The sequence below is a fragment of the Rhinoderma darwinii genome, chromosome 8, assembly GCF_050947455.1.
Source record: "Rhinoderma darwinii isolate aRhiDar2 chromosome 8, aRhiDar2.hap1, whole genome shotgun sequence".
NCBI lineage: Eukaryota > Metazoa > Chordata > Amphibia > Anura > Rhinodermatidae > Rhinoderma > Rhinoderma darwinii.
This window is the reverse complement of record NC_134694.1, coordinates 23,345,473-23,370,348: the sequence shown is the minus strand read 5'-3', so window position 1 is coordinate 23,370,348 and position 24,876 is coordinate 23,345,473. Positions and strand designations below refer to the sequence as shown.

At 38.9% G+C, this 24,876-nt stretch overlaps 1 protein-coding gene across 2 annotated transcripts in view; it reads right to left on the bottom strand.

The window, feature by feature from the left end:
* NR5A1 (nuclear receptor subfamily 5 group A member 1) overlaps positions 1-24,876 on the bottom strand; it is a 143,628-nt gene that overhangs the window by 88,416 nt on the left and 30,336 nt on the right. For both annotated transcript variants that reach the window (XM_075835505.1, XM_075835504.1), the window contains exons 3-4: positions 17,256-17,397; positions 431-1,077 (exon numbers count right to left, since the gene is read on the bottom strand). In XM_075835505.1, coding sequence (XP_075691620.1) covers positions 431-1,077; positions 17,256-17,397 — 789 coding nt within the window. The remainder of the gene's footprint in view (positions 1-430; positions 1,078-17,255; positions 17,398-24,876) is intronic.

The window sequence follows — 24,876 nt, the reverse complement described above, 5'->3', positions numbered from 1 at the left end:
CAGATCAATAGCATCAGAGAAAGATTCCAAATATGCAGATGGACTGTCCTGGAGGACTCAGCATGACTATGTATCACATAGTTGTCCATTCATTTGAGAGATTTGCACCCGCGCACAGCTTCTTTTGGGATACGGACACCCGATATTTAGCTGAATACCAGTGGGTCTTCAATTAGAGAATGGGCTATCCAGATGGGACAACCCCTTAAAACATCCAAAAATTATATTTTATTATTTTTCTTTGCAAATGTAAAAATAAAAGCTTCAAACGGACTCAATTTTTATCTGGTCAAGATCTTCAGCAATAAGTAGGGGTAAAAGGCATTTGCCTCAGTATAGGATATTGATGCTGTTACTGTGGCCCGAATGGATGCACCTTCATACATTATACATCAAACTAGTACTATAAACAAAAGAAAAAATATTTTACCTCTAGCTCTTTAAAGTAGATGCAACTCCGAGCCCATTCTACTATGGAGAAGAGTGTCTGATCGGCCATCTTGCACATTAAGCCAAACATGCTGAGTTTCTCATGTCGACTCTTGTTCTGTTCCTGCTGTAAGCAAGACAAAATCCTCGCCTTTACTTGAGGCTCATCTGGCTCCAGCTGTAATAACTTAAGAATCACTTCAGGTATGTCTGGTGGGGAGGTGCTGATATAGGGCTCAGTATATATATATGGTCCTGCAGGAGCTGGGTCATGCACGTTTGTGTAGTGGTCTGGGTACTCAGATTTGATAGTACGGCTCTGCAACGAGGAATAGTGATAGCCAGACAGAGGAGCATGGTTGGGCATAGTCATTCCCAGTGGGGGAGCTCCATAAGGGACTCGATCATATTCAACAGGTGCCATCGGAGCTGGGTTCGATGGCAAGTTTTTAGTGACTGGGTGAATAGTATGAATGTTGCCGGGGATGGTGTAGTCATTTTGAGCTGGAGACACAATCTGTGGACCAGTTTCCAGTTTGATGCCGCTCGCACGTATCAGGGCTTTTTTCTGCTGCTTTAAGGCACGATCTCGTTTATACATTGGCCCGAACTTGTTGCGCCCTCCTCGCATTCGGTCAGCACGAACAGCTATAAAAAAGGTAAGAACACAAAATGCCAGTGTTACCAGACTTATTAGAGAATCCCTACCAATAAATATAGAATATTAATCCATTCATACTTTCTTAATACATTGAGTAGTAAACAGATCCCATTGATTTCAGTGTGTTTTAGACAAATGGCAGAATGCTAATTTACTCAGTTTGTGTCGATTCCAGCAGAATTCCTTATACACCATTCAGCCATTACAATAAAACCACGTGCCTAATATTGTACGGGTCCCAAATGACGCCAAAACATCTCTGACCCGTCAAAGCATGGACTTTACAAGACCTCTGAAGGTATCCTTCGGTATCTGGCATCAAGACGTTAGAAGCGGATCCTTTAAGTCCTGGAAGTTTCCAGTGTGGCCCTTGTGACTTGTTTTTACAGCACAGGAATTTGGAGGCAAAGTCAACACCTTGAACTACATGTCATGATCCTCAAATCATTGCTGAACAATTTTTGCATCGTGGCAGGGTGAGGCCACTGTCATTAGGGAATATCGTTGCTATAAAGGGGTGTATTGGGTCTTCAACAATGTTTAGGTAGGAGGTACGTGTCAAAGTAACATCCACATAAATGCCAGGACCTAAGGTTTCCAGCATAACATTGCCCAGAGCATCACACTGCCTCCACCGGCTTGCCTTCTTTCCATAGTAAATCCTGGTGCCATCTCTTCTGCAGATAAGCGACGCACACACACACCCGGCCATACACATGATGTAAAAGAAAACATAATTCATCAGATCAGGCCATCTTTTCCATTGCTTCATAGTCCAGTTTTGATAATAACGTGCCCATTGTAGGTGCTTTAATCAGTGGATAAGGGTCAGCATTGCACTCTGTAGTAGTTCTTCTGCTGAATCAGACCAGACAGGCTAGTCATCCCTCCCCATGCACTTCAATGAGCCTTCGTTGCCTATGACACTGTCGCCAGTTGTCCTCACTTGGACCTCTTTTGATAGGTACTAACCACTGCATACCGGCAACACCCCACAAGACCTATTGTATTGGAGACGCTCCGACCCGGTCGTCAAGCCATCACAATTTGGCCCGAGTCTAAGTCGCTCAGGTCCGTACGCTTGTCCATTTTTCCTGATTCCAATACATTAACGTCAACTTGCTGTTTATATGGTTTTCCTTTTTCGTTCCTACTGGCACGCGCCGTTACATTCATAGCAGCTAAGCAAGGTATTGTACCACTGTCCCATCCAATTGAAAACTACGTAAACAATGAAGAAGCTGCAGCCCTCATACTAGCTCCGCGGCCCCATCAAAAAGCTGATCAGAAGGGGTGCCGAGAGTCAGACCCCCACTGTCTTAATATTAATGGCTTATCCTAAGGGTAGGCCATCAATTTTAAAAACCTGGATAACCTCTTTAAGACATTTAAACAAACTTTTAAAAATAATGTGACACTGTAGGGAAGGAATACTACCAGATCCAATCCAGCCTGACATATAGATTGAATTTGAGAGTGTGAGACGGTCATGAAAAAAAAACTATAAAAAATACAATATTGCATTGCAAGGTATATAGAAACCATGGTAACTAAATAATACCAAAAGAACAATGTATGTATTCAAAAGTATTGCTTATGAAGGAATAAAGATTGTAACTATACATAGCAGCATATGCTTGAGATACAATGACAGGAGGTATTTTTTTTCTTGGCAGTTGACATAGACAAAACATTGTAATTAGAGGAAAAAAATATTCTGTGTCTATCTGGGCCACCAAGATTCTGGGACCCACAAAGGTCTTATTTATTTTTGAGCGGATGGGTACCCTGATGTTTTGGTAAATGTCTATCTGCCAGTTATCGTGGACTCAATAAAGACCACTTGTGTTTGTTGATTATAGTATGCCGATATTATTGGTGGTCTATACCACCCACCAACTATACGGTGAAGGTGCACCAGGCGAGCCCGTTAAGGTGCTTGTTAGATTGGATTGTTTATGATAAACACAATTCAAGATATATATGTAAAGGGGTATTTCCATCTAAGATATCTATAAATAGACAAAACCCTTTATTGTATTTCCATAAAATTCATTGTATTAGGAAAGAGAGCCAAGTTTAAAATTCTTCTAGGCTGCATAAGGCTTCTGCCCTTCATGGAAGAACTATGGCCTCTAGAATGGAGAAATGTAAGTAACAACTGTTGATGGTATGTTTGGCTTAGAGCATACAATATTTATTATATTAATGTATGTAATATTCATTATATTAGTGTGTTTGTTTGTGTGTGTGTGTGTGTGTGTGTGTAATATTCATTATATTAGTGTATGTAATATTCATTTGATTCCAATAGGAACAAATGTTACAGCTTGTGATTAAAATGAACCTATGCGCTCTCCTGACATACCTATTTTAATAAATACATGTATTTCCCATGAAATAACTATTCTGTGACACCTCTTCTTAGAACTCTTCATTGTGCCATTCCTCTGTTATTGCTCTTGGAAATGTCAGCACTGATTGGACAGTGTTACAATATGCAGGAACACACCCTGATTTCAGAGGGGAATGGTAAGATCTCAATTCATTAATACATTTCTGGTACGAATATCAGAATTACAGCAGACGACCCAGAATTGTTACTTTATAAAGAATGCAAGTATTTACTAAATGTCAGGAGAGCTCTTTAAGTATTAAAGTATCTTGGGGCTTCCCTTTTGCAATCACGATCAGATATAATAGCCATTCTCTTACCCTCCGTATCCCAAAGTACCTGCCCAGCTTACTGGATCGACTGCGCCCCTTCCCCCGCACATTCAACTTCCCCAATGGATGCAATACTTTACTGCAATGTCCCCAATTTCCCAACTTTGTCGCAGACTACCCAAGAGAAGACTTCTCATCTATTAGCCTGCCTTAAAGATCTGCAAGACTATGATCTTCAAGACGATTCAGTTGTGGGATTTCACAGGGCTCTCTCAATTTGGTGGGTCTGTTTAACTCTAAAAATAGTTTGTTAAACGCTTTAGCTTGTTAAATTATGTTTTACATAGGAGCCTAATGGCATTAGGATGTCTGTCACTTTCTCACCATAAGTAGGCAGCCGAGTGTCTCCACCTGGCTCTTTCTGCCACACTTTATCTTACCTTTGACAGTAGGGTTTCTGCTGTTTTTTTGGTTGTACACCTTAAACTTTTTATTTTTGTTGGAAATTCCCGTCAGCATCACTTTTTTTCTTGTGAACAACTATGGATTGAGTTGACGAACCTCATGAGACATACATGACATACATATATAGCTTATCCTGTGGATGTACCCTAAATGTTTGTGATGACACAACCCCTTTAAAGGGTTTGTCCAGTCCCTAAAAATTTGGCTAACTACCCATTTTCTCTGCCATCAACAGGTATCCGATACCTAGAGATATGTATTCATCGTAACCTTACCAGATTGTTTAAATCCAATTTTCGACCTCTTAACTCTCTAAAGACTTAGATTCTTAGCACATAAAGAACTTCCCATGGTTTGGCCGCGCTAACATACTAAAAATGAACATTCTCCTTAGACTTCTATATCTTCTCCAAACTTCTACCATACCATTAGCAATCTAGCAGTCCTTGCACCACCACTTTTGCGAGGTCGGGCAGACAATTTCGCATCAGCTGGAACACACTAACAAGACCTAAAGACAAAGTTGGTCTAAGCCTCCCGAATTGTCAGAAAAACTATTAGCTGCTGTACATGCTTGTGTATCAGACTTTTTTTAATCAGTTCATTAGGAAACATAGGGTCCAGATCGCACAATCTATCTGTCCCCAGGCCCTAACCACCTTCCCATGGACCCAGTCTATCTCTGACCTTTGAGAACCATGGTATTCTGTACATACTACACTATTTTGGCGCTAAAATCTACAAATAAAAATGTTTCCTTAAAGGGGTTGTCCAACGACAGAAAATGTTCTTAATTGGTTAGGAAATGCAAAATGGAGACACGAATAAACTTTCACTTTTGAAAATGCAAGCATTTCCTGATTTCCCTGTCCTGTGATGTGGTCCCGGAAGTTGAGCTTATCCCCATAGTTGTGATTTGCCGACACAGCCGCAGGATGCAGTGTCAGTGATGTGATGAATTGGCTGGCTGCCTGAATCTGTTCATTAGATAAGCCAGTCCCTTCTCTATCACGGCTAATACACAGTAGCTTTATGTCCAGCCTGCAATTGCTCCTTTTCCTCCTGCTCTCCGTATATTAGCAGTGACAGAAAAGGGGCTGTATTATCACTGCACACAAAGAGGGGGAGGGTCCCTGCATCCTGAGGCTGTGTCGGCATGTCACAGCTAAGGGGAGAAGCTCCACTTCCGGGACCACATCACAGGACATGGAAATCTGGACATCCTTGCAGTTTCGAAAGTGAAAGCATATTAGTGTCTACATTTTACATTTCTTAACCAATTAGGAAAATTTTCTGTTGTCGGACAACCTGTCACAGACAACCCAATCTTTTCCCCTGGATATTAATAATAATCTATACTTCACACATATACAAATTTAATGCTGGCTCCTCTACATACTCTAATCCCGTCGGATGCAACATTGCCGAGAGCCCCTTATGACCACTCACTGCTCTCTCACGTTTAACCACAGTGAAAAAGGCGTTTAACCACAGTGAAAAAGGATATGCAACCACATAAAGACCTATCCATTTTTGAGCAGAATAGCATTTCCTTATCCCCTCCTGCACACTCCATATCATTGCTTTATGATCTCTTTAAAAATCATTCATCCCGCAAACTTCCCTATTACTGCTCTGCATGGAATAGAAAGCTGAGGAATATTTTTCAGGAGTCTAAATTAGCTAAAGGTTTCTTATTTGCCCACAGTACACTTAATGCCAATAAGGCACAAGAAACCTTTTTCAAAGTTGTCTCACGGTGGTACAGGATACCTGCCATACATTACGGTTAGTATCCGGGCGCTCCAGAGGCATCATCCTCATCACTCAAATGACTGGTATTTCTATTCCACATACCCCTGAAGTCCTTCTGCTCTCCGTAATCCCCCCTGGTTTTCAAAAATATAAAAGGTCATTGACAAGCTATCTCCTCCAGGCTGCGAAAAATTGTCCTTCCTTGTCATTGGAATAGTCAGGACCCCCACCCCCTTCTTTATAGAAATGCTTTGCTGAAATATCCCTCTTAAATAGACTAGAGGAACGGATAGCCACCACCCCAGTTGTCCTGGAGAAATACTATAACATATGTAGGGAATGGATGGAGCTCCAACGCTCTCATTCATACCAACTCCAAAGGAAATTTAATGCAAACCTTCCCGAACGGTCTTCTTCTCTAGGGATTTACCTCATTCTTCAGTGCCTCGTCAATTTTGGTTGCGATCTCCTCCACCGATAGGCACTTTTGGTATAATATGTTTTCTACAAAAAGTGATACTGAAATACCCTCCCTTCTGCCCCCCTCCTACCTTACTCGATTGATGCCCCTCCTTCCCTTCCTCTTTTCTATGTGCTTTTATTATTATTTTTGTGTAAAAAATGTTACTGTTATGAAACCTTTATGAAAAATTTAATTTGAATAAAAAAGAGTCACTTAACAATATTCCTTTTTAGCAGATAAAGCTAGACCCAGGTCACTTATAAGTTGTAATGCTAATAATAGAATTATATTCAATAAACTTGGCAATAAGGCTATATAACATTATGAAAAAACACAAAAGGTTAGTTGAAGAATTTGGAAACACATTAACTATTTGTGTTTAAGAATGAAGCAGCTGCTTCGGACTCCTTATAGTAAATTCAAGAATGTGTCATCTTGTGTGGGAGTCTTACGATGCTCTGCCAAACTCTGCAGAATGAACTTCCCTATATCATTTACGTCCCAGGGAGGAGGAAGTTTGGTTGGACGACATTGGGAATGGAGATTCTATTCTGGAATAGCCACACAGGAAGGGGAGAGACCTCAGAGGAAAGGAAGGGAATGTAAAAACATTCAATCTGCCATAAAAATGAAACAAGCCATTCAGCAGCAATTTGAATATGTTTCATATCCTGTAATTTTGCAACATGACAAATAATCCTATTCCCAAACTCTAGCAAAAACCGACTTGAGTACAAAATTGACACTGCCATGAGCATCTTCTTTTAAAGGTATACAGTCATAGCAAATTGGATTTTGTAAAAATTCCTTCAAGGGATTGCTTCAATAAGACAACCATTAGGGCATATGGATGTCAAAGATGGTTGGGGAATTATAGCCAAACTAACAAAAAGAACATCTTGCTCTGGCAGACCCGGCCCGTTCACCTATTACCTAGCTGGCCATTCATTGAAATTCATTTATCACATTTCCTCTACAACAACCCCAGTGATATCAGCTGCAGTAATGGGAATGATTTGACTCTTACAAATATGGGTTCCTTCATTTCTCAAGCGATAATGTGCAGGCCCATGGCTATCACCAATCCCGTCTTGTCTCTTGGCTCCTCAGTGAATCACTTATATGCAGGTGCAATATCCTCGCTCTATTCTATTAGTTTACAATCACTCTATAAAGAAGCCTGGCTCTTTAACTACACGTTTTCCTTCCTTCCTACATGACTTGCATTACTGTTCTCCTTTCCAACATGCTTTATATAAAGATTTGTGTCTTCTGTGGTGTCCATTTTCACTGCACTGTCAACGGCAAAGGCATTGACAGTGGGGGAGATTTATCAAAACTGGTGCACAGGAAAAGTGGAATAGTTGCCCATAGTAACCAATCAGGTTCACGTTCTCATTTTACAGAGGCCATTTTGAAATTGAAATAAGCAACCGGATTGGTTGCTATGGACAACTACTCCAACTTTTCCTTTGCACCAGTTTTGATAAATCTCCTCCATTTTGTATTAATCAAGCTTGTGAATGCCACTTGCCTGTACTCATATCCCTCTAGGATTAATACAAACTTGATGCGATACACATTGAAGCACAACATATTCACATAGTTATGGGCAATGTCTGTCTATTATACAGGTCATAGAACTTTCTCACTACTTTAACTAAATGGAAATGTCAGATCACTGCATAACTAGTAATAAAGATCGGATCTTTTACATAACTTTTTCCTGTTTCCCTAACAAATTTTCCAATTGTGTAAAAATGCAGCGCTGACTGATGTCTCAATAACTGTCAGCATGTTCATCAAAGTGGGCTACAATCCTAACTACCAGGGGGCCTATTGTTTTATATGAGTTTCTGGAAACTTGAAGGACAGGCTTGATGTAGAAGGGGAACCACAAGGCCCTGACCACTTGCTGTATGGGGACAAGAAATATCTGATGATGGCCCTGATTGAAGCAGAAGAGGTTTGTCAGCATCTAAAGATGGTGAACGACTGACATCTATATCTTCATCCATACTGCTATGTATTTAGCCACTTCTGCACAGTTATGGCTAAGTTCACACTTGCATTGTTTAATCCCTCACTCTCATTTGTCTTTAGATCAGAATAAGGATAAAAACGGCATCAAAATAATGGATGCAAACAGATTACATTCTGTTAGTATCCGTTTTATATTAACACCAATCAGAGGCGGACACAGACTGCAGAAGGCCCCTGTGCAAAGAATGTGCCTGGGCTCCCCGTAACCTAACCACGCCCGCGCGCATCTAAAACTATACAAATCTATATTGCACGTTTTATTACTAGTTTAGAACACAAATAACAAACATAAATAATGCAAATAATTTCCATATTTAACAACTGAGTATATCACAAAGCACTCATGTAACTAACTTATAACAGAGGCGTAGCTAGGTTCTCCAGCACCTGGTGCAATGATTCAGTTTGCCCACACCCTCCCACCCCCCACCACCTCTTTCCAGACATCTCCTTCCCCCTCGCCAGGTTTGCTTTCTCTACCAATCAATGAGATGTAATTTTTTTTCTTTTTTTTTTTATGCAACTCGAGCATAAAACCATTTGTACATTATACAAGCAATATAGTTCTATTGTGGAGTTAACATAACAATAAATTAAAAGAAAATAAATAAAGTGGTCAGTGCCGGACTAAAACAGATTGTATAACTGAGGCTAATGAGACTATATGGTGACATAATGAACAGCCTCCTCTTGTAGATAGTGCCACACCCCCCCTTGTAGATAGTGCCACACAGCCCCCTGTAGATAGTGCCATACAACCTCCCTGTAGATAGTGCCACACAGACCGCCTGTGGATAGTGCCACACACCCCTTGTAGATAGTGTCAAATCCCCCTTGTAGATAGTGCCACACACCCGCCTGTAAATAGTGCCACACACCCCGTGTAAAAAGTGCCACACACCCCATTCTGTAGATAGCACCATTGGGTCTCCCTAGAGGAGCCTCTGATGTCACTGTCCATATACGGATAGTGACGTCAGGGGCTTCTCCAGTAGCGGAATCCCTGGGAAGAGCGTCGGCAACGCTTTGGCCGGGGATTCCTCCATATCTCCCAACTTTCAAGTATCACAAAGAGAGACAACCAATGCGGCATGCATAGCAACACAGTATAATGACCCCATAGCTGCCACCATACAGTATAATGACCCCATAGCTGCCACCATACAGTGTAATGCCCCCATATATGCACGCATACAGTATAAAGCCCACACAGATGCCCCCATACAGTACAATGCCCACACAGATGCCCCCATAGAGTATAATGCCCACACAGATACCCCCATGCAGTTTAATGCCAAATCAAATTCCCCATACAGCATAATGCTCCTATAGCTGCTCCCATACAGCATAATGCCCCTATAGCTGCCCCGTACAGCATAATACCCCTATAGCTTCCCCCATACAGTATAATGCCCCCATAGCTGCCCCATACATTATAATGCACTATAGTTGCCCCCATACAGCTTAATGCCCCCAAAGCTACCCCATACAGCTTAATGCCCCCCTAGCTGCCCCATACAGTATAGTGCCTTTTAGCTGCCCCCATACAGTAGAATGCCCCTATAGCTACCCCATACTGTATAATGCCCCCATAGCTGCCCTCATACAGTATCATGCCACCTTAGATGCCCCATACAGTAAAATGCTCCATAACTGCCCCATACAGTATAATGCCACCTTAGATGCCCCTAGTGTCAGTGCCCACGTAGATAGTGCCACAGTGCCCATGTAGATAGTGCCCACAGTATCCATGTAGATAGCACCAATGTCCCCTGTAAATAGTGCCCCTATATAGTGCCACAATGCCCATGTAGAAAGTGCCACACCACCTTGAAGATAGCAGCACCGTCAGTATATATAGCGCTACATCCCTCCTTGTAGATAGCACCATTGGGACTCCCTCTAGGAGCGGAATCCCCAGCCAGAGCATAGGCTGGGGATTCCGCTCCTAGATGCTACCATTCATATATATGGACAGTGATGTCAGTGGCTCCTCTGAAGCAGAATCCCCATTGCTGATGCTATGGCAGAGGATTCCGCTCCAGGAGTAGCACAGTGCTCTAAATAGCGCTGTGCCCGGGTAGTCCTCGGCGAGTGGAGGAGCTCCCTCTGCTCCTCCGCTCTAAATTAATGCTGAAGCAGGGAGCTTACTTTTCGTTTTGACTGCGGGGCATGCCGCCCTGGACGTATGGGAGGTATGATTCCTGTCCTGGAGGAGGAGCCCCTGGCATCACTGTTCATATATGGATAGTTACATCAGGGGGGATTCCGCTCCAGAAGAAATAGTCAATTGTACCTGCGCTCGGCCCGGCACCCCCCTTACCGTCTTTCCCAGTTGCGTCCCGCATGCCCCCCCTAGGGGTTTAGGGGGCCCCGTTCTAGAGATAGGTGCAGGTCCCAGAGTTGGTCTTGGTCACCTAGTGAGGGTTACTGTTAGATGTTGAGATGTTGCACTGCCACTGACAGTGACGCTGGTTACTAGGTAACAAAGACCACCAGACAGAGCAAGTCTCGCTATGCCCCTCCCCTCTTAATACCTTTTCTAAGTAATAGATCGGCGTCGGCGCGCGGCAGATGAAAGGGCCTCCTCCCACCCTTTGCACTTTCGCCAAATCACATATCGGGCCCCCTACCTTAACATATGTTATTGATGGCATCAATAACATATGTGAAGGAAGGGGCCCCGATCTGTGAGTTGCCGAACGTGCATATGGAGGGATGGGGGCCGTGCCGATCTGTGTGCCGATCTATGCGCACAGCGTTTAGGGCAGCTGAGCTGGCCCCCACCCCCACCAGGCTCCTGTGCAGCTTAACCGGCTGCATCGGCGATATGTCTGCCCCTGACACCAATGATAAAAATAACCCATCCGTTAGACATTAGAAAAAGTCCAGTGCTCTGCATTTTTATCTCCGTCAAAAAAGCGGATGACTAACATAATGGCCGCAATTAAAAATCCTATTGATTTCAATGGGATTTTTAAACAGATCATGATGTCTTGCAAACAGAAGCAGATTGCAAGCATTGTGTGCCATGTGCTGCTGTATAGTGCCTCTGTGCGGTGTTGTATTAGAGAATTATTCTCCCCTAGGGGCAATGTTTCTAAGGGAAGAGTAATTCTATAAAACTGCACCCAATGGAACATGACTTTTTTCTTTTTCGGATATGGTATAAAGTACATTTGGGCCGCATAAAAGGCTATTGGTGCCATATTACGACACCGTTCAACTCTCTCAACTTTTTTTTACACTGTTCTGTACAATGTTCTTTACGCGAGAATCACACATGCAGTATTTGATGCCTCGAGTGGATTATAAAAGAATTAAAAGTATAAAAGTATACTTGCAAGGGTATAATTTTGCACTAAATTTATCAGTTTCTGCCTGCCTTGTCTAGTTTTATCATGTCTAGTTTTCATGAAGAGCGGTAAGCCGCCAATTTCCAATCATAGCAGCGCTACAACGCAGTATAACTTTGCACCGATCCAGTCCCCAGTACGGCTCAGCAAGGTGTGCCGACTACAATTCTTAATATCCACAGGATATGTCATAAATGTCAGATAGATCCGATTCCCACCTCTGGGTTCCGCACCTATCTCTAGAACTGGGCCCCCTAAACCCTGTTCTACCTCTCTGTGTTTTGGCTGAATTGTGTGATTTCCGACCATGAATTACGGAAACAGCGTAGCTCGCTGAGCTACATCGGTTTTCATAAGTCCCAAAGAGCTGAATGGTAGTTACAGAAACAGTGTAGCGGGAGTTACGGAAACAGCGTAGCTCAGCGAGTTACACTGTTTCCATAATTCATGGTCGGAAAATACACGCTTCATCCACAACACAGAGCAGTAGAACAGGGTTTAAGGGGCCCCGTTCTAGAGATAGGTGCTGGTCCCAGAGGTGGTACCCGCATCTATCTGACATTTATGACATATCCTGTGTCTGATGGGAAAACCCCTTTAAGACAGTATTAATTAATCTCCCAATGCTTTTTGGCTTTACAGTTTATATTCCACATACCATCACTAATTGAATTTGTAGTCAATGCAAAAGTTATTAGTATGTACTGTAGTGTTGTGGAATACGTTTTTATTCTATGTTCAACCTGTTATACTAGTTAGCCTGAGACTACAACTAGGAAATAATTTTTGTTTTCTTTTCAGTGTTCAAGGTCACCTCACAAACTGCTTTTATAGACTTTAATTAAACTGAAATGATAGCAAAAAAAGTGCTTTTTTTATTAGAAAGCATTAAAAGCCAAATACATTGACTGGGTAATGAGAACATGTGGAACTTTCTCAATCACAATTTATAAAGGCGAACTTCTGCCACCAGTTTCCAGTACTGGAGAGTAGATCATTACATTTCTTCTTTTTTATTTTAATTGCTCCTCTTGGTATAGAAAGAAGAGGGTAACAGAGCGGAATAAACAAAAAAGTGTAATAAAGATGTATAAAAACTAGTGCAAAGCAAAAAAAAGCCATTGCCCAAAGCAGCCACATCAGATTGCTGCTCTTCAACGCACAATGTAAAGTAGTGATGTGATTGGTTGTTATGTTTTTCTTAGCACTGGGTTTTATACAATGCCCCTACTGTCTCCCTGACCAAAGTTGTCTTTAAAAGGGTTATCCGGTGACATAAAATTGGTGGCCTATACCCAGGATAGGCCATCAATATCTGATCGGCGGAGGTCCGAATAGACAAAGCTGTAATATTGTGCTCAGCTGCTACAAATGTAGTGTTGTGCAGTGCGAAACTGTGCAAACAATGAAGAAACTACAGCACTCACCATTGCAAATTGCGATTTTTTTACCTTTATACGCCATCCCCCCCACACACACACTTTTATGAAAAGTGGTGTGGCTTTCCAAAAGGGGACTGAGCCACATATGCCCGACAAATGTATTATCATTTACACCAGAAAACTGACTAGGAGCTGGCGTAGATTTCACTCTGTGGGGCGGAGCAAGGTAGAGACATGTGCCTGGGGGGTGGCATGTGTCCTCACCCAGTTTCGACTAGCCCCCATCAGACAAATAAAAAAAATTAAACAAACATTTTGCTCATCTCATGGCTCCTCTTCTTCCCTCCGGGTGCCTCGGCATGCTGCTGGTCATACAAGGTGCTGACGTCAAGCAGCGTCAGGACATTGTATGTGGCATAGCACTGATGACATTGAGTGCTGCATCGCATATAAGGCCCTGTCGGTGCTCGGCGTCAGGACCTTGTTTGTCCCGCCGCATGCTGGGGGAGCCGGAGGGGAGAAGAGCAGCAGTGAGGTGAGTATACTTCTTTTTTATTTTATGTCCGTTGTGGAGGGAGGGAATGGACTGGGCATGGTCATTGCGCCACGTTGCACGGCCCGCAGGAAGTTGCAACAGATTTATTTGGAGGTGTGTGCCTATTTAATAAATCTGTCGCATTTTACTCCAGCAGAACAGCTAGCTAAGGCTGCCATATAAAAAACGCCAGTCTTAGTAAATCTGCCCCAGAGTGTCTATGGGTCTAATACCATGCAGCTTTCATTTTGGTGTGGATTTTCAGTCTGGTTCTTCAGACGGGGGATGGCATGCACCTTGTATCTTACTTAAATGGGCTTAAAAATAAAATTTTATAAAATTTTGTATATGATAAAACATGAGGTACATCCATATGTCAAAACTCTACTTACCAATGTGGTATAAAATAAACGTAGATGAAGGTGTATAGCAGCACTTCTTAAGTTTAGCCCCATTGGGTCATATCAGTACAGCATTAAGGAGTTCCTTGTGGACTGGACTTGAGAAACACTACTCTATTGGGTTGACATTTGAAGTTACCACTTTACTGTATGTATATTGGCTATGTAAGACTATTCATATACCTGAGGTAACAAATCAGCAAATCCAGGACAAATCCGCATGTGTGACATGCATTTGTAATGCCAATGATGAAATCACCTGCAAATGTGCGACTTTTCTCATACTCGCCAAATTACGAAAGTGAAAAGAAAAGTGTGAGTGGTCTCCAAGGAGGAGTAAATTAGGTCACATTTATCAAGAAAAAATTGTGAAAATAGATTATGACCTAAGTTTTGTTTTCTGACTGCCAGTTAGTTCAAAAAGTGCCAAATTTATTAGGAGACTTACGCCTTTTCATAAATGTGACTCAAATATTCTCTTTTACTCAAATGGCATGAAATATGCCGTCTTAGTAAACATGGGCCAATGTGTGGGAAAACGTAAAAATTTTTATTGACAAACAGCATTTTTTTACTTGTAAAATAAAAAAGGCACTAAAAGGCCATAAAAGAAAAACAACACTGTGAATCCAGCCTTGACACACATATACATTATATATCACAAAAATGTCGCACATTGCTAACATTGGCCTTGGCTGATGTATTTCGATAATGATACGCTGAACATAGTGCACAAATTCAGTGTGGATTTAGTAATTCATTCACACACAAAATGCTAACAGACCTAGGTTTTCTGTTGCCCACTATGAATATGAAATCTATGTATATCTACAAATCAAGAGAAAGAGAGAAGCCGTTTTCACTCCAGAACAATTTAATAGGTGTAACTGAAGGGGAATATGGAGATACCCTCCATGTTTGTTTTAGTTGTTTTGTGACAGGTGGCCATTTTCTTGCAGAGGGTTGTGAAGAAAGAGAAAAGGGGTGGAGCTAAAAGGGCGGGCTCAGTCATCCTGAAGCACCGGGGGGGAAGGTTCTATGCGAAAGCTGAGGAAAGTGAGGAGCAAAAAATACAAAGAAAAAATGGAATTAGTGCTATTATACTATAAGGAAAGAAAATAATAAAATAAGAAATAAAGTAACATGTGAAGAAGGCGAGAGAGCGAGGAAATGTTCCTGAAGTAACATGGCGGAAAATAAATGTTGAAAGTACACTCCAGTCAGGAAAAGGGAAATTGAATTTATAAAGAGAATTCTAAAATAAGACAAGTATAGAAATTATGATAGATACACACACGTACATATGTTATATGTATATATATATATATATACACACACACACACACACACACACATATACACACACAGACATTATGTATACACACACGTGTGTGTGTGTGTGTGTGTGTGTGTGTGTGTGTGTGTGTGTGTGTGTGTGTGTGTGTGTGTGTGTATATATATATATATATATATATATATATATATACATACACACTCCATATACATATATATATACACACACACACACACACACACAAACAGGGAAATCGCAGCACTTACCAACAGGTTAGTAAAAAACAAAGAAATTGCAGGACTCCTGAGGTCTTCAGAGTATATAGACTAATTTATTCATCCATGTCTATGCTGCAAGATTTCAGCCCCATTACAGGACTTTGAGAAAGGCACCGTGATGGGGCTGGAACATTGCAGCATAGACATGGATGAATAAATCACTTTCTATACTTTGAGAACCTCTGGAGTTGCTGCGATTTCTTCATTTTTTTTTCCTTACCTTGTGGACCCTGTTTGGGACTTGAAGTGCTGCTGTTTTCTAACATTTTATATATATATATATATATATATATATATATATATATATATATATATATATGTACATATATATATATATATATACACTACGATCAGCCATAACATTAAAACCAGTGACAGGTGAAGTAAATAACAGTTACAATGGTGCCTGTCAAGGGATGGGATGTAAATGAACAGTCAGTTCTTGAAGTTGATGTGTTGAAAGCAGAAAAAATGGGAAAGAGTATTGATCTGAGTGACTTTGACAAGAGCCAAATTGTGATGTCTAGACGACTTGTGGCATGTTTAGTACCTATCAAAAGTGGTCCAAAGAAGGACAACTGATGAACCGGTGACAGGATGATAGGTGCCCAAGACTCAGTGATGCGCACGGTGAGAAAAGGCTAGCCCGTCTGGTCTGATCCCACTGAAGAATTACTGTTCCATGAATTGAATTAATTCTGGCTATGATATAAAGATGTCAGAACACACAGGGAATCGCTGCTTGCTATACCTGTCCACCACCGAATGAGTCTACAATGGGTATGTGATGTTCAGAAATTTACTATGGAGCAATGGAAGAAGGTGGCCTGGTTGGATAATTTGCGTATACTTTTACATCATGTGGACGGAACCCGCACGTGTGTTGCTTACCTGGGTAAGAGATGGTACCACAATGCACTGGGCAATGTTCTGCTGAAAAAACTTTGATCCCGGCACTCACGTGGATGTTACTTTTACATGTACCACCTGCCTGAATATTGTTGCAGACCAACATGGCAACGGTATTCCCTAATGGTAGTGGCCTCTTTCAGCAGGTCAATGGCTTTAACAACCAGAGAATTTTTTGTTATTTTTTGCTTTTGATTTTTTGTAGTATCAAAGTGATGTTTTTTTTTTAGGTAGCAGGGCTTCCTTCTATTGCCATTGTATCATGTCCTAGTTAGAAGATTTTATTTGTTACTTTTTCTTTTCTTATTACAGATAGTAAAACAACCCAAAATGTGAGAACAGACCTGTACTGTAACATTTGTCACAATGAGAGCTATGCTGGGTCCAGATAAACCTAAAAGCTGTCACATGACTGGTCTCCCAACAATCATCTGCCACTTTTTCCTTTGTTTCTGGGTACCCCTGCAGCCACCAGTCTAGAACACCATAAAAGGACAGTGTTTTAGAATAAAACCCCTTAATGACCACCATAAAAAGTATATTAGTTTTTACAATGTCCCAATAATTATACAATATCCTTCAAATCCGTATATATATCATCCAAAATATCAGCTTACCTTCTAGTCGCATTCCTACATTTAGACACTTTTGGAAACGGCAGTATGGGCACCTTTTCCTTTGGGTTTTGTCTATTTTACAGCTTTGGTTTTCTGTGCAGGTGTACCGCTTGTTATTCTGGACAGTCCTCTTGAAGAAGCCCTGGATCATAGAAGGAAAACAAACCAACCAGGTTTAAAGCCTATATTAATATACAGCTAGAATGAAAATAATAAAAAACAATATATTAGTTATAATAGTTTATTTTATTTTCTGACTGTATGCAAGCAAAATTTTACAACGGCAGCTACAAATAAAGCATCATGGGGCCTAACAATAGGCTAGGAATAAACACAAAGATGTACAGCTCCACTGAACATGGACAAGTGTGCTAATAATCTCCAACTTTTGCCACTGCAGCGCTCAAACTCAGTGCTCACGAACCAAATTCTACATAGTAACTGCAAACTATATAGTACGAATTGTGCTCGAAGACAAATATATGTAATCACTAACCTCCAGACAGATGTATCTAAAATAATGAATAAAACTGAAAGGGATTGTCTTTTTCCAGAAGCAGCATCACTCTTATCTATTGGTGGTCCCTGGTATTGCAGCTCCGCTCCATTCACTTGACTAGGGCTGAGCTGCAATACCAAACACAACCCATTATCAGAAGTGAAGAAATAAAGAGAAATAAAAATTAGGCAAGCCCTGAAATGAAAAATATATTAGTAAGATATAGACCTAAATGTTCTTCACAACTAACCCTTATATAAAGGACAAAATATATTAAACTCTATAAAAATTAGTCTCCCAATGTAACTATTCTTTATGGATTCCTTCAGACTACCTCTTGAATACATCTTCAAAACAAATCTATTTGCTAAGCGACAAACAATTTTATGTGTAGTGGACAACACTATGGAGGTTCGGTTGTGTAACCTACTGTAGTAGTGAACTGCTGGTGGAGTGTTTGTATCACCCATCGATAATGGCACTCTAGACTACGGCCATAGAAGCCTTGCCATTGGTTATTCTTTTAAAGAACATTGGGACATAGGAACCATTCTAGCTCACCCCTGATGATCCGCTTGATGTCAAAGAATATTGCCTTGCTCTATGTTGCTACTTACTGACAAGTTTAAAACCTATTTAATACATTATGTCCGCAAGAATCCTCCAGACATTGCTGGATCCACCTACGTAGGTTTCCACATGTTAGCCGTCAGTATCAAGGTGCAGGAGCAGAGATCAGGCCTAACACATCCTGTTGTAGCATGAAGAAAAAACCCTACGGATCTCAAGATCTAGATTTTGGGTTGTGCAAAAATTTGTGATCAAAGTCAGAGGCATAACGAAGCTCCTGGGCAGCAATGCAAAATCTGTATCAAGACCCCAACCCACCAAGAGGTCTTTGGGCCTCCTCAGATACCAGGGTCTAGATGTGGCTGCTACCACTGTCCATGCCACACCACTGTTCGAAGAGATGTCCTTATTCAAATGGCAAACGTCTTGTACAATGGAAGAACATTTTTTTTGTTTTAGGAAAAAATACTCTTTAATATCCATGCAAGTAGAAGGGGGAGAATCCCCAATTGTTATGAGAAAACAATAGGCATAACAGAGACTTTAGATTGTCATAGAAAATGATGAGATATACTAGAGAAATCTAATGTCTAAGTAATTTTTACCCAGCATCACACCATTCATTACAAGTGGTCTTGTAATAAAACAATGCAGAATATGACCTATGGGCCACATCTATAATATTTTATAATACTATATGCTATAGATCACTGTCTGTTTATAGTAACTGTATGGAATATCTACTAAAGGCAGTAAAGTATTTTGAGAACCGGCTACAATATGGTCTAAATCCTTACATTTTATACATCTTAAGACTAAACCCTAATTTTTCATTTGCAGCATTTACTCTACTCTATTTTGTCTTTTCCTTAATTTTTTTGCATTCTTTACATGATTCCATACTATATTTTTGTATAACTTTGTATTATGTTTACATACTATCCATTCAGTAGTCCACATTCAGACAATGCAATTATATTCAGCGTGACTGTAACTTCTCGGGAAATTTTTTTCCATGAACAATGTTTCAAATTCCTAAAAAACACTCAGTGGAAACAATAGAATCCATTGTCTAGAAAATGACATGACAACATTCCTCCAGCACGGATAACACGCCAGTATAAATTGCTATTCCTGGATGGTCGGGCCTATTTGATACAGTGCAAATTCTGGGTAACACAATAGAAGCTTTGTCTTGTATGGAATATTAATGCCTTAAACCATGTACATACTCTTATTTGGACACAATCATGACCTATAATACTTCATAATGCAGGAGTAGCAGCATTTAGGATGCGTTCTGATATCAATGGCTGTACCAGTAGCGAAACAACGTACTAGACCTATATTGGAACATAAGAATTTTTCAATGTTTTTGCACAGTTATTGCATGGTGCGTGTCCTCAGAAGAGTCAATGTGATAAATAATTATAATAAGTATATTATTATAGCTTTTCTATTACAAATTCATTTTCAATGCACGTTGTTTAGAAATGCAAGAATAATATATTTATCAAGCCTAAATTAAACTGTATTTCATAGTTTTCCTCATAATGATAAATTCTATAGAATATAAAAAACATTCAGGAGATATGCGGGGTAGACTGATCCAAGAGCCTAGTCAAAATAATATTGTTTCTAAAAGGGACAGCTTTTGTTGACATAATATATAAAAGAGTTATATGTGTCAGATATAGCAAACGGAGTTTGGCATGTGGCACAACTCACATGAAGTGTTGCCTGTGGTTTTACGTAAGACTACAGGAAAACCTACTGTATTGTCCCTCAGAGTCTTATATGGATTCCCAAATGACGGAGCCCCAAAGAGTTAAATGACAAATTCAGCTTTGCTAAGTCTGTATCCTATAGCCAGATCAAGAACCATCTTGGGATGATTGAACATAACCTATTCATTGAAAAGCCATCAGCCGATATCCTTATTCATTACGGAAATCTTAGTCCATAACTATACAATCTCCAATACAACAATTGACACTAAATATTTATTATCAGCCATTGCAATTAAGATTGGAAACTCATTAGAATAGACTTAAAACCCTAATATAGGATCGTACTAACGCCAATATAATATTCTAGGCTGCAACAAATGCCCCTCTTGCCTTTAACTTTCAATACTGAATATATTACCAGCCTATGATCTCATTGAGCTTCTAGATCCCATACATACAATAGACATGCAGAATTGGCTACGTCCATAGTCCTGCAGACAGTGTGGGCAGACCTGGCTCATGCTGTATATAAAAATCATCCATTATCATGTTCAGAGAATTGCCTGACCAATACTTTCATGAGTAAGCCCCTTTGCTTTCAGTGTATCTGCCGTTATGCATTTGAATGAGCAGGAATATGACCATAGCTATGCATGGAACTGTGTGCTCAGGGTGAATGGGATGTTCTCCTTCTCATTACCTTTTATAAAAATGTAATAAATAATATATTCTGAGTGCCACAATTGCCTGTATTTGTGGTAGTATTACCGAGAGACATATATGATAGAGATACAATTTATATTTTATCCTACAGAAAAATATGTATATGCAAAAAAATTATAAATAATATATTCTAAATGTTTTTATCTTAATAATAAATAGTAATACAAATACAACGGCAGGGACTGACGGACGCATGGATGGATGGATGGATGGATGGATTGATGATGGATGGATGAGCAAGTTGATAGGTGGAAAAGTAGATAGTTGGCATTTGATGCACTTTAGCCCAAATTTACTTTATTTTCTATATTCACTGGCTAAAAAAAAATATTATTCTTTCTTGAAAATTCCTAATCTGTGTGGCATTTTTGAACAAAAGAAAACTATACAACACTATGTCACCTTTAAATGTAGGATTTGAATATTTTTATATAGGTAAAAACGTAGAGAAATGAGATAGAGAGAGACAGAGAGAGAAACCAAGAGAGAGAGAGAGAGGAGAGACAGGGAGAGAGACATATGGAGAGAGACATAAGGAGAGAAAGACAGAGAGAGAAAGAGACAGAAAGGGAGAGTGACAGAGAGAGAGAGAGAGAGTGAGAGAGATGGCTACTTTGCTCAATGTATGGAGGTTAAATAATTATTATTTTCCCAGCAGTTTATTGCTATAAAATGAATTAAACATATAGTACTGTTTTTTACTATTAACCATGACTAACATAATGAGCACTTTGCAGCTAATAATACTGTTTTACTGTTAATCATGAGGCACATAATGAGCGTTATATAAATATTAATACTGTATTACTATCAACCATCATGAACATAATGAGCATTATATAGATAATACTACTGTATTACTATTTACCCAGATAAATAAAATTACAACTATATATCTAATAATACTGTATTACTATCAACAATGAACATAATGAACACTATTTAACTAATAATACTGTATCACTATCTACCCTGAGAAATAAAATGAGCACTATATAGCTAATAATGTATTACTACCAACCATGATGAACATAATGAGCATTTTATCATTGACAACACTGTAGTACTATCAGCCATCACAATCATAATGGGCATTATATAGCCAATACTACTGTATTACTACCAACCCTAATAAACCTAATGAGCACTATATATATATATATATATATATATATATATATATATATATACATATATATATATATATATATATATATATATATATATATATATATATATATAGTAATACAAAAGAATAGGCAGCACACCGTAGTTAAAGTGTAAAAAATTAGGATACTTTATTGCCCAATGTGCAATAAAGTACCCTCATTTTTTACACTTTAACTATTTGGATTACTGTATAGTTGGGACCTTGGTCTGCTCCCTAAGGCTTGCACCCACATTTTTCCAGTGGTGCTGGACTTTTTGCTTTGCTATATATATATATACTGTATTACTATCAACCATGACTAATGTAATGAGTGCTCTATGGCTAATAATACTGTATTACTATCAACCATCATGAATAATACTGTATTACTATCAACTATGAGGAACATAATAAGCATTATATAAATATTAATACTGTATTACTATCAACCATCATAACCATAATGAGCATTATATAGCTAATACTGTGTTACTACTAACCACGAGGAACTTAATGAGTCCTATAAAGTTACAAGTACTGTATTACTACCAACAATGAGAAACATCATGAGCACTATATAGCTAATAATACGGTAGTACCACCAACCATGAGGATCAATGAGCACTATATAGCTTATACACTATTACTACCTACCATGATAAACATACTGAGCACTATATAGGTAATAATACTGTATTAGTATCAACCACGATGAACATACTGAGCACTATACAGCTAATATTACTTTATTACTATCAACCATTAGGATCATTGAGCACTATATAGCTAATTCCCTATTACTACCAACCATGATGAACATACTGAGCACTATATAGGTAATAATACTGTATTACTATAAACTATGATGAACATACTGAGCACTATATAGGTAATAATACTGTATTACTAAACACCATGATGAACATATTGAGCACTATATAGGTAATAATACTGTATTACTATAAATCATGATGAACATACTGAGCACTATATAGGTAATAATACTGTATTACTACCAACCATGATGAACATACTGAGCACTATATAGGTAATAATACTGTATTACTAAACACCATGATGAACATACTGAGCACTATATAGGTAATAATACTGTATTACTACCAACCATGATGAACATACTGAGCACTATATAGGTAATAATACTGTATTACTATACACCATGATGAACATACTGAGCACTATATAGGTAATAATACTGTATTACTACCAACCATGATGAACATACTGAGCACTATATAGGTAATAATACTGTATTACTATACACCATGATGAACATACTGAGCACTATATAGGTAATAATACTGTATTACTACCAACCATGATGAACATACTGAGCACTATATAGGTAATAATACTGTATTACTAAACACCATGATGAACATACTGAGCACTATATAGGTAATAATACTGTATTACTATACACCATGATGAACATACTGAGCACTATATAGGTAATAATACTGTATTACTATACACCATGATGAACATACTGAGCACTATATAGGTAATAATACTGTATTACTAAACACCATGATGAACATACTGAGCACTATATAGGTAATAATACTGTATTACTATAAACTATGATGAACATACTGAGCACTATATAGGTAATAATACTGTATTACTATATACCATGATGAACATATTGAGCACTATATAGGTAATAATACTGTATTACTACCAACCATGATGAACATACTGAGCACTATATAGCTAATAATACTGTATTACCATACACCATGATGAAAATACTGAGCACTATATAGCTAATAATACTGTATTACCATACACCATGATGAACATACTGAGCACTATATAGCTAATAATACTGTATTACTATACAACACCATGATGAACATACTGAGCACTATATAGGTAATAATACTGTATTACCACCAACCATGATGAACATACTGAGAACTATATAGGTAATAATACTGTATTACTATACACCATGATGAACATACTGAGCACTATATAGGTAATAATACTGTATTACTATACACCATGATGAACATACTGAGCACTATATAGGTAATAATACTGTATTACACCAACCATGTTGAACATACTGAGCAGTATATAGCTAATAATACTGTATTACTATACACCATGATGAACATACTGAGCACTATATAGCTAATAATACTGTATTACTATAAACCATGATGAACATACTGAGCACTATATAGCTAATAATACTGTATTACCATACACCATGATGAACATACTGAGCACTATATAGGTAATAATACTGTATTACTGTATTACTATACAACACCATGGATGAACATACTGAGCACTATATAGGTAATAATACTGTATTACTATACACCATAATGAACATACTGAGCACTATATAGGTAATAATACTGTATTACTATAAACTATGATGAACATACTGAGCACTATATAGGTAATAATACTGTATTACTATAAACTATGATGAACATACTGAGCACTATATAGGTAATAATACTGTATTACTATATACCATGATGAACATACTGAGCACTATATAGGTAATAATACTGTATTACTACCAACCATGATGAACATACTGAGCACTATATAGCTAATAATACTGTATTACCATACACCATGATGAACATACTGAGCACTATATAGCTAATAATACTGTATTACTGTATTACTATACAACACCATGATGAACATACTGAGCACTATATAGGTAATAATACTGTATTACACCAACCATGTTGAACATACTGAGCAGTATATAGCTAATAATACTGTATTACTATACACCATGATGAACATACTGAGCACTATATAGGTAATAATACTGTATTACTATACACCATGATGAACATACTGAGCACTATATAGGTAATAATACTGTATTACACCAACCATGTTGAACATACTGAGCAGTATATAGCTAATAATACTGTATTACTATAC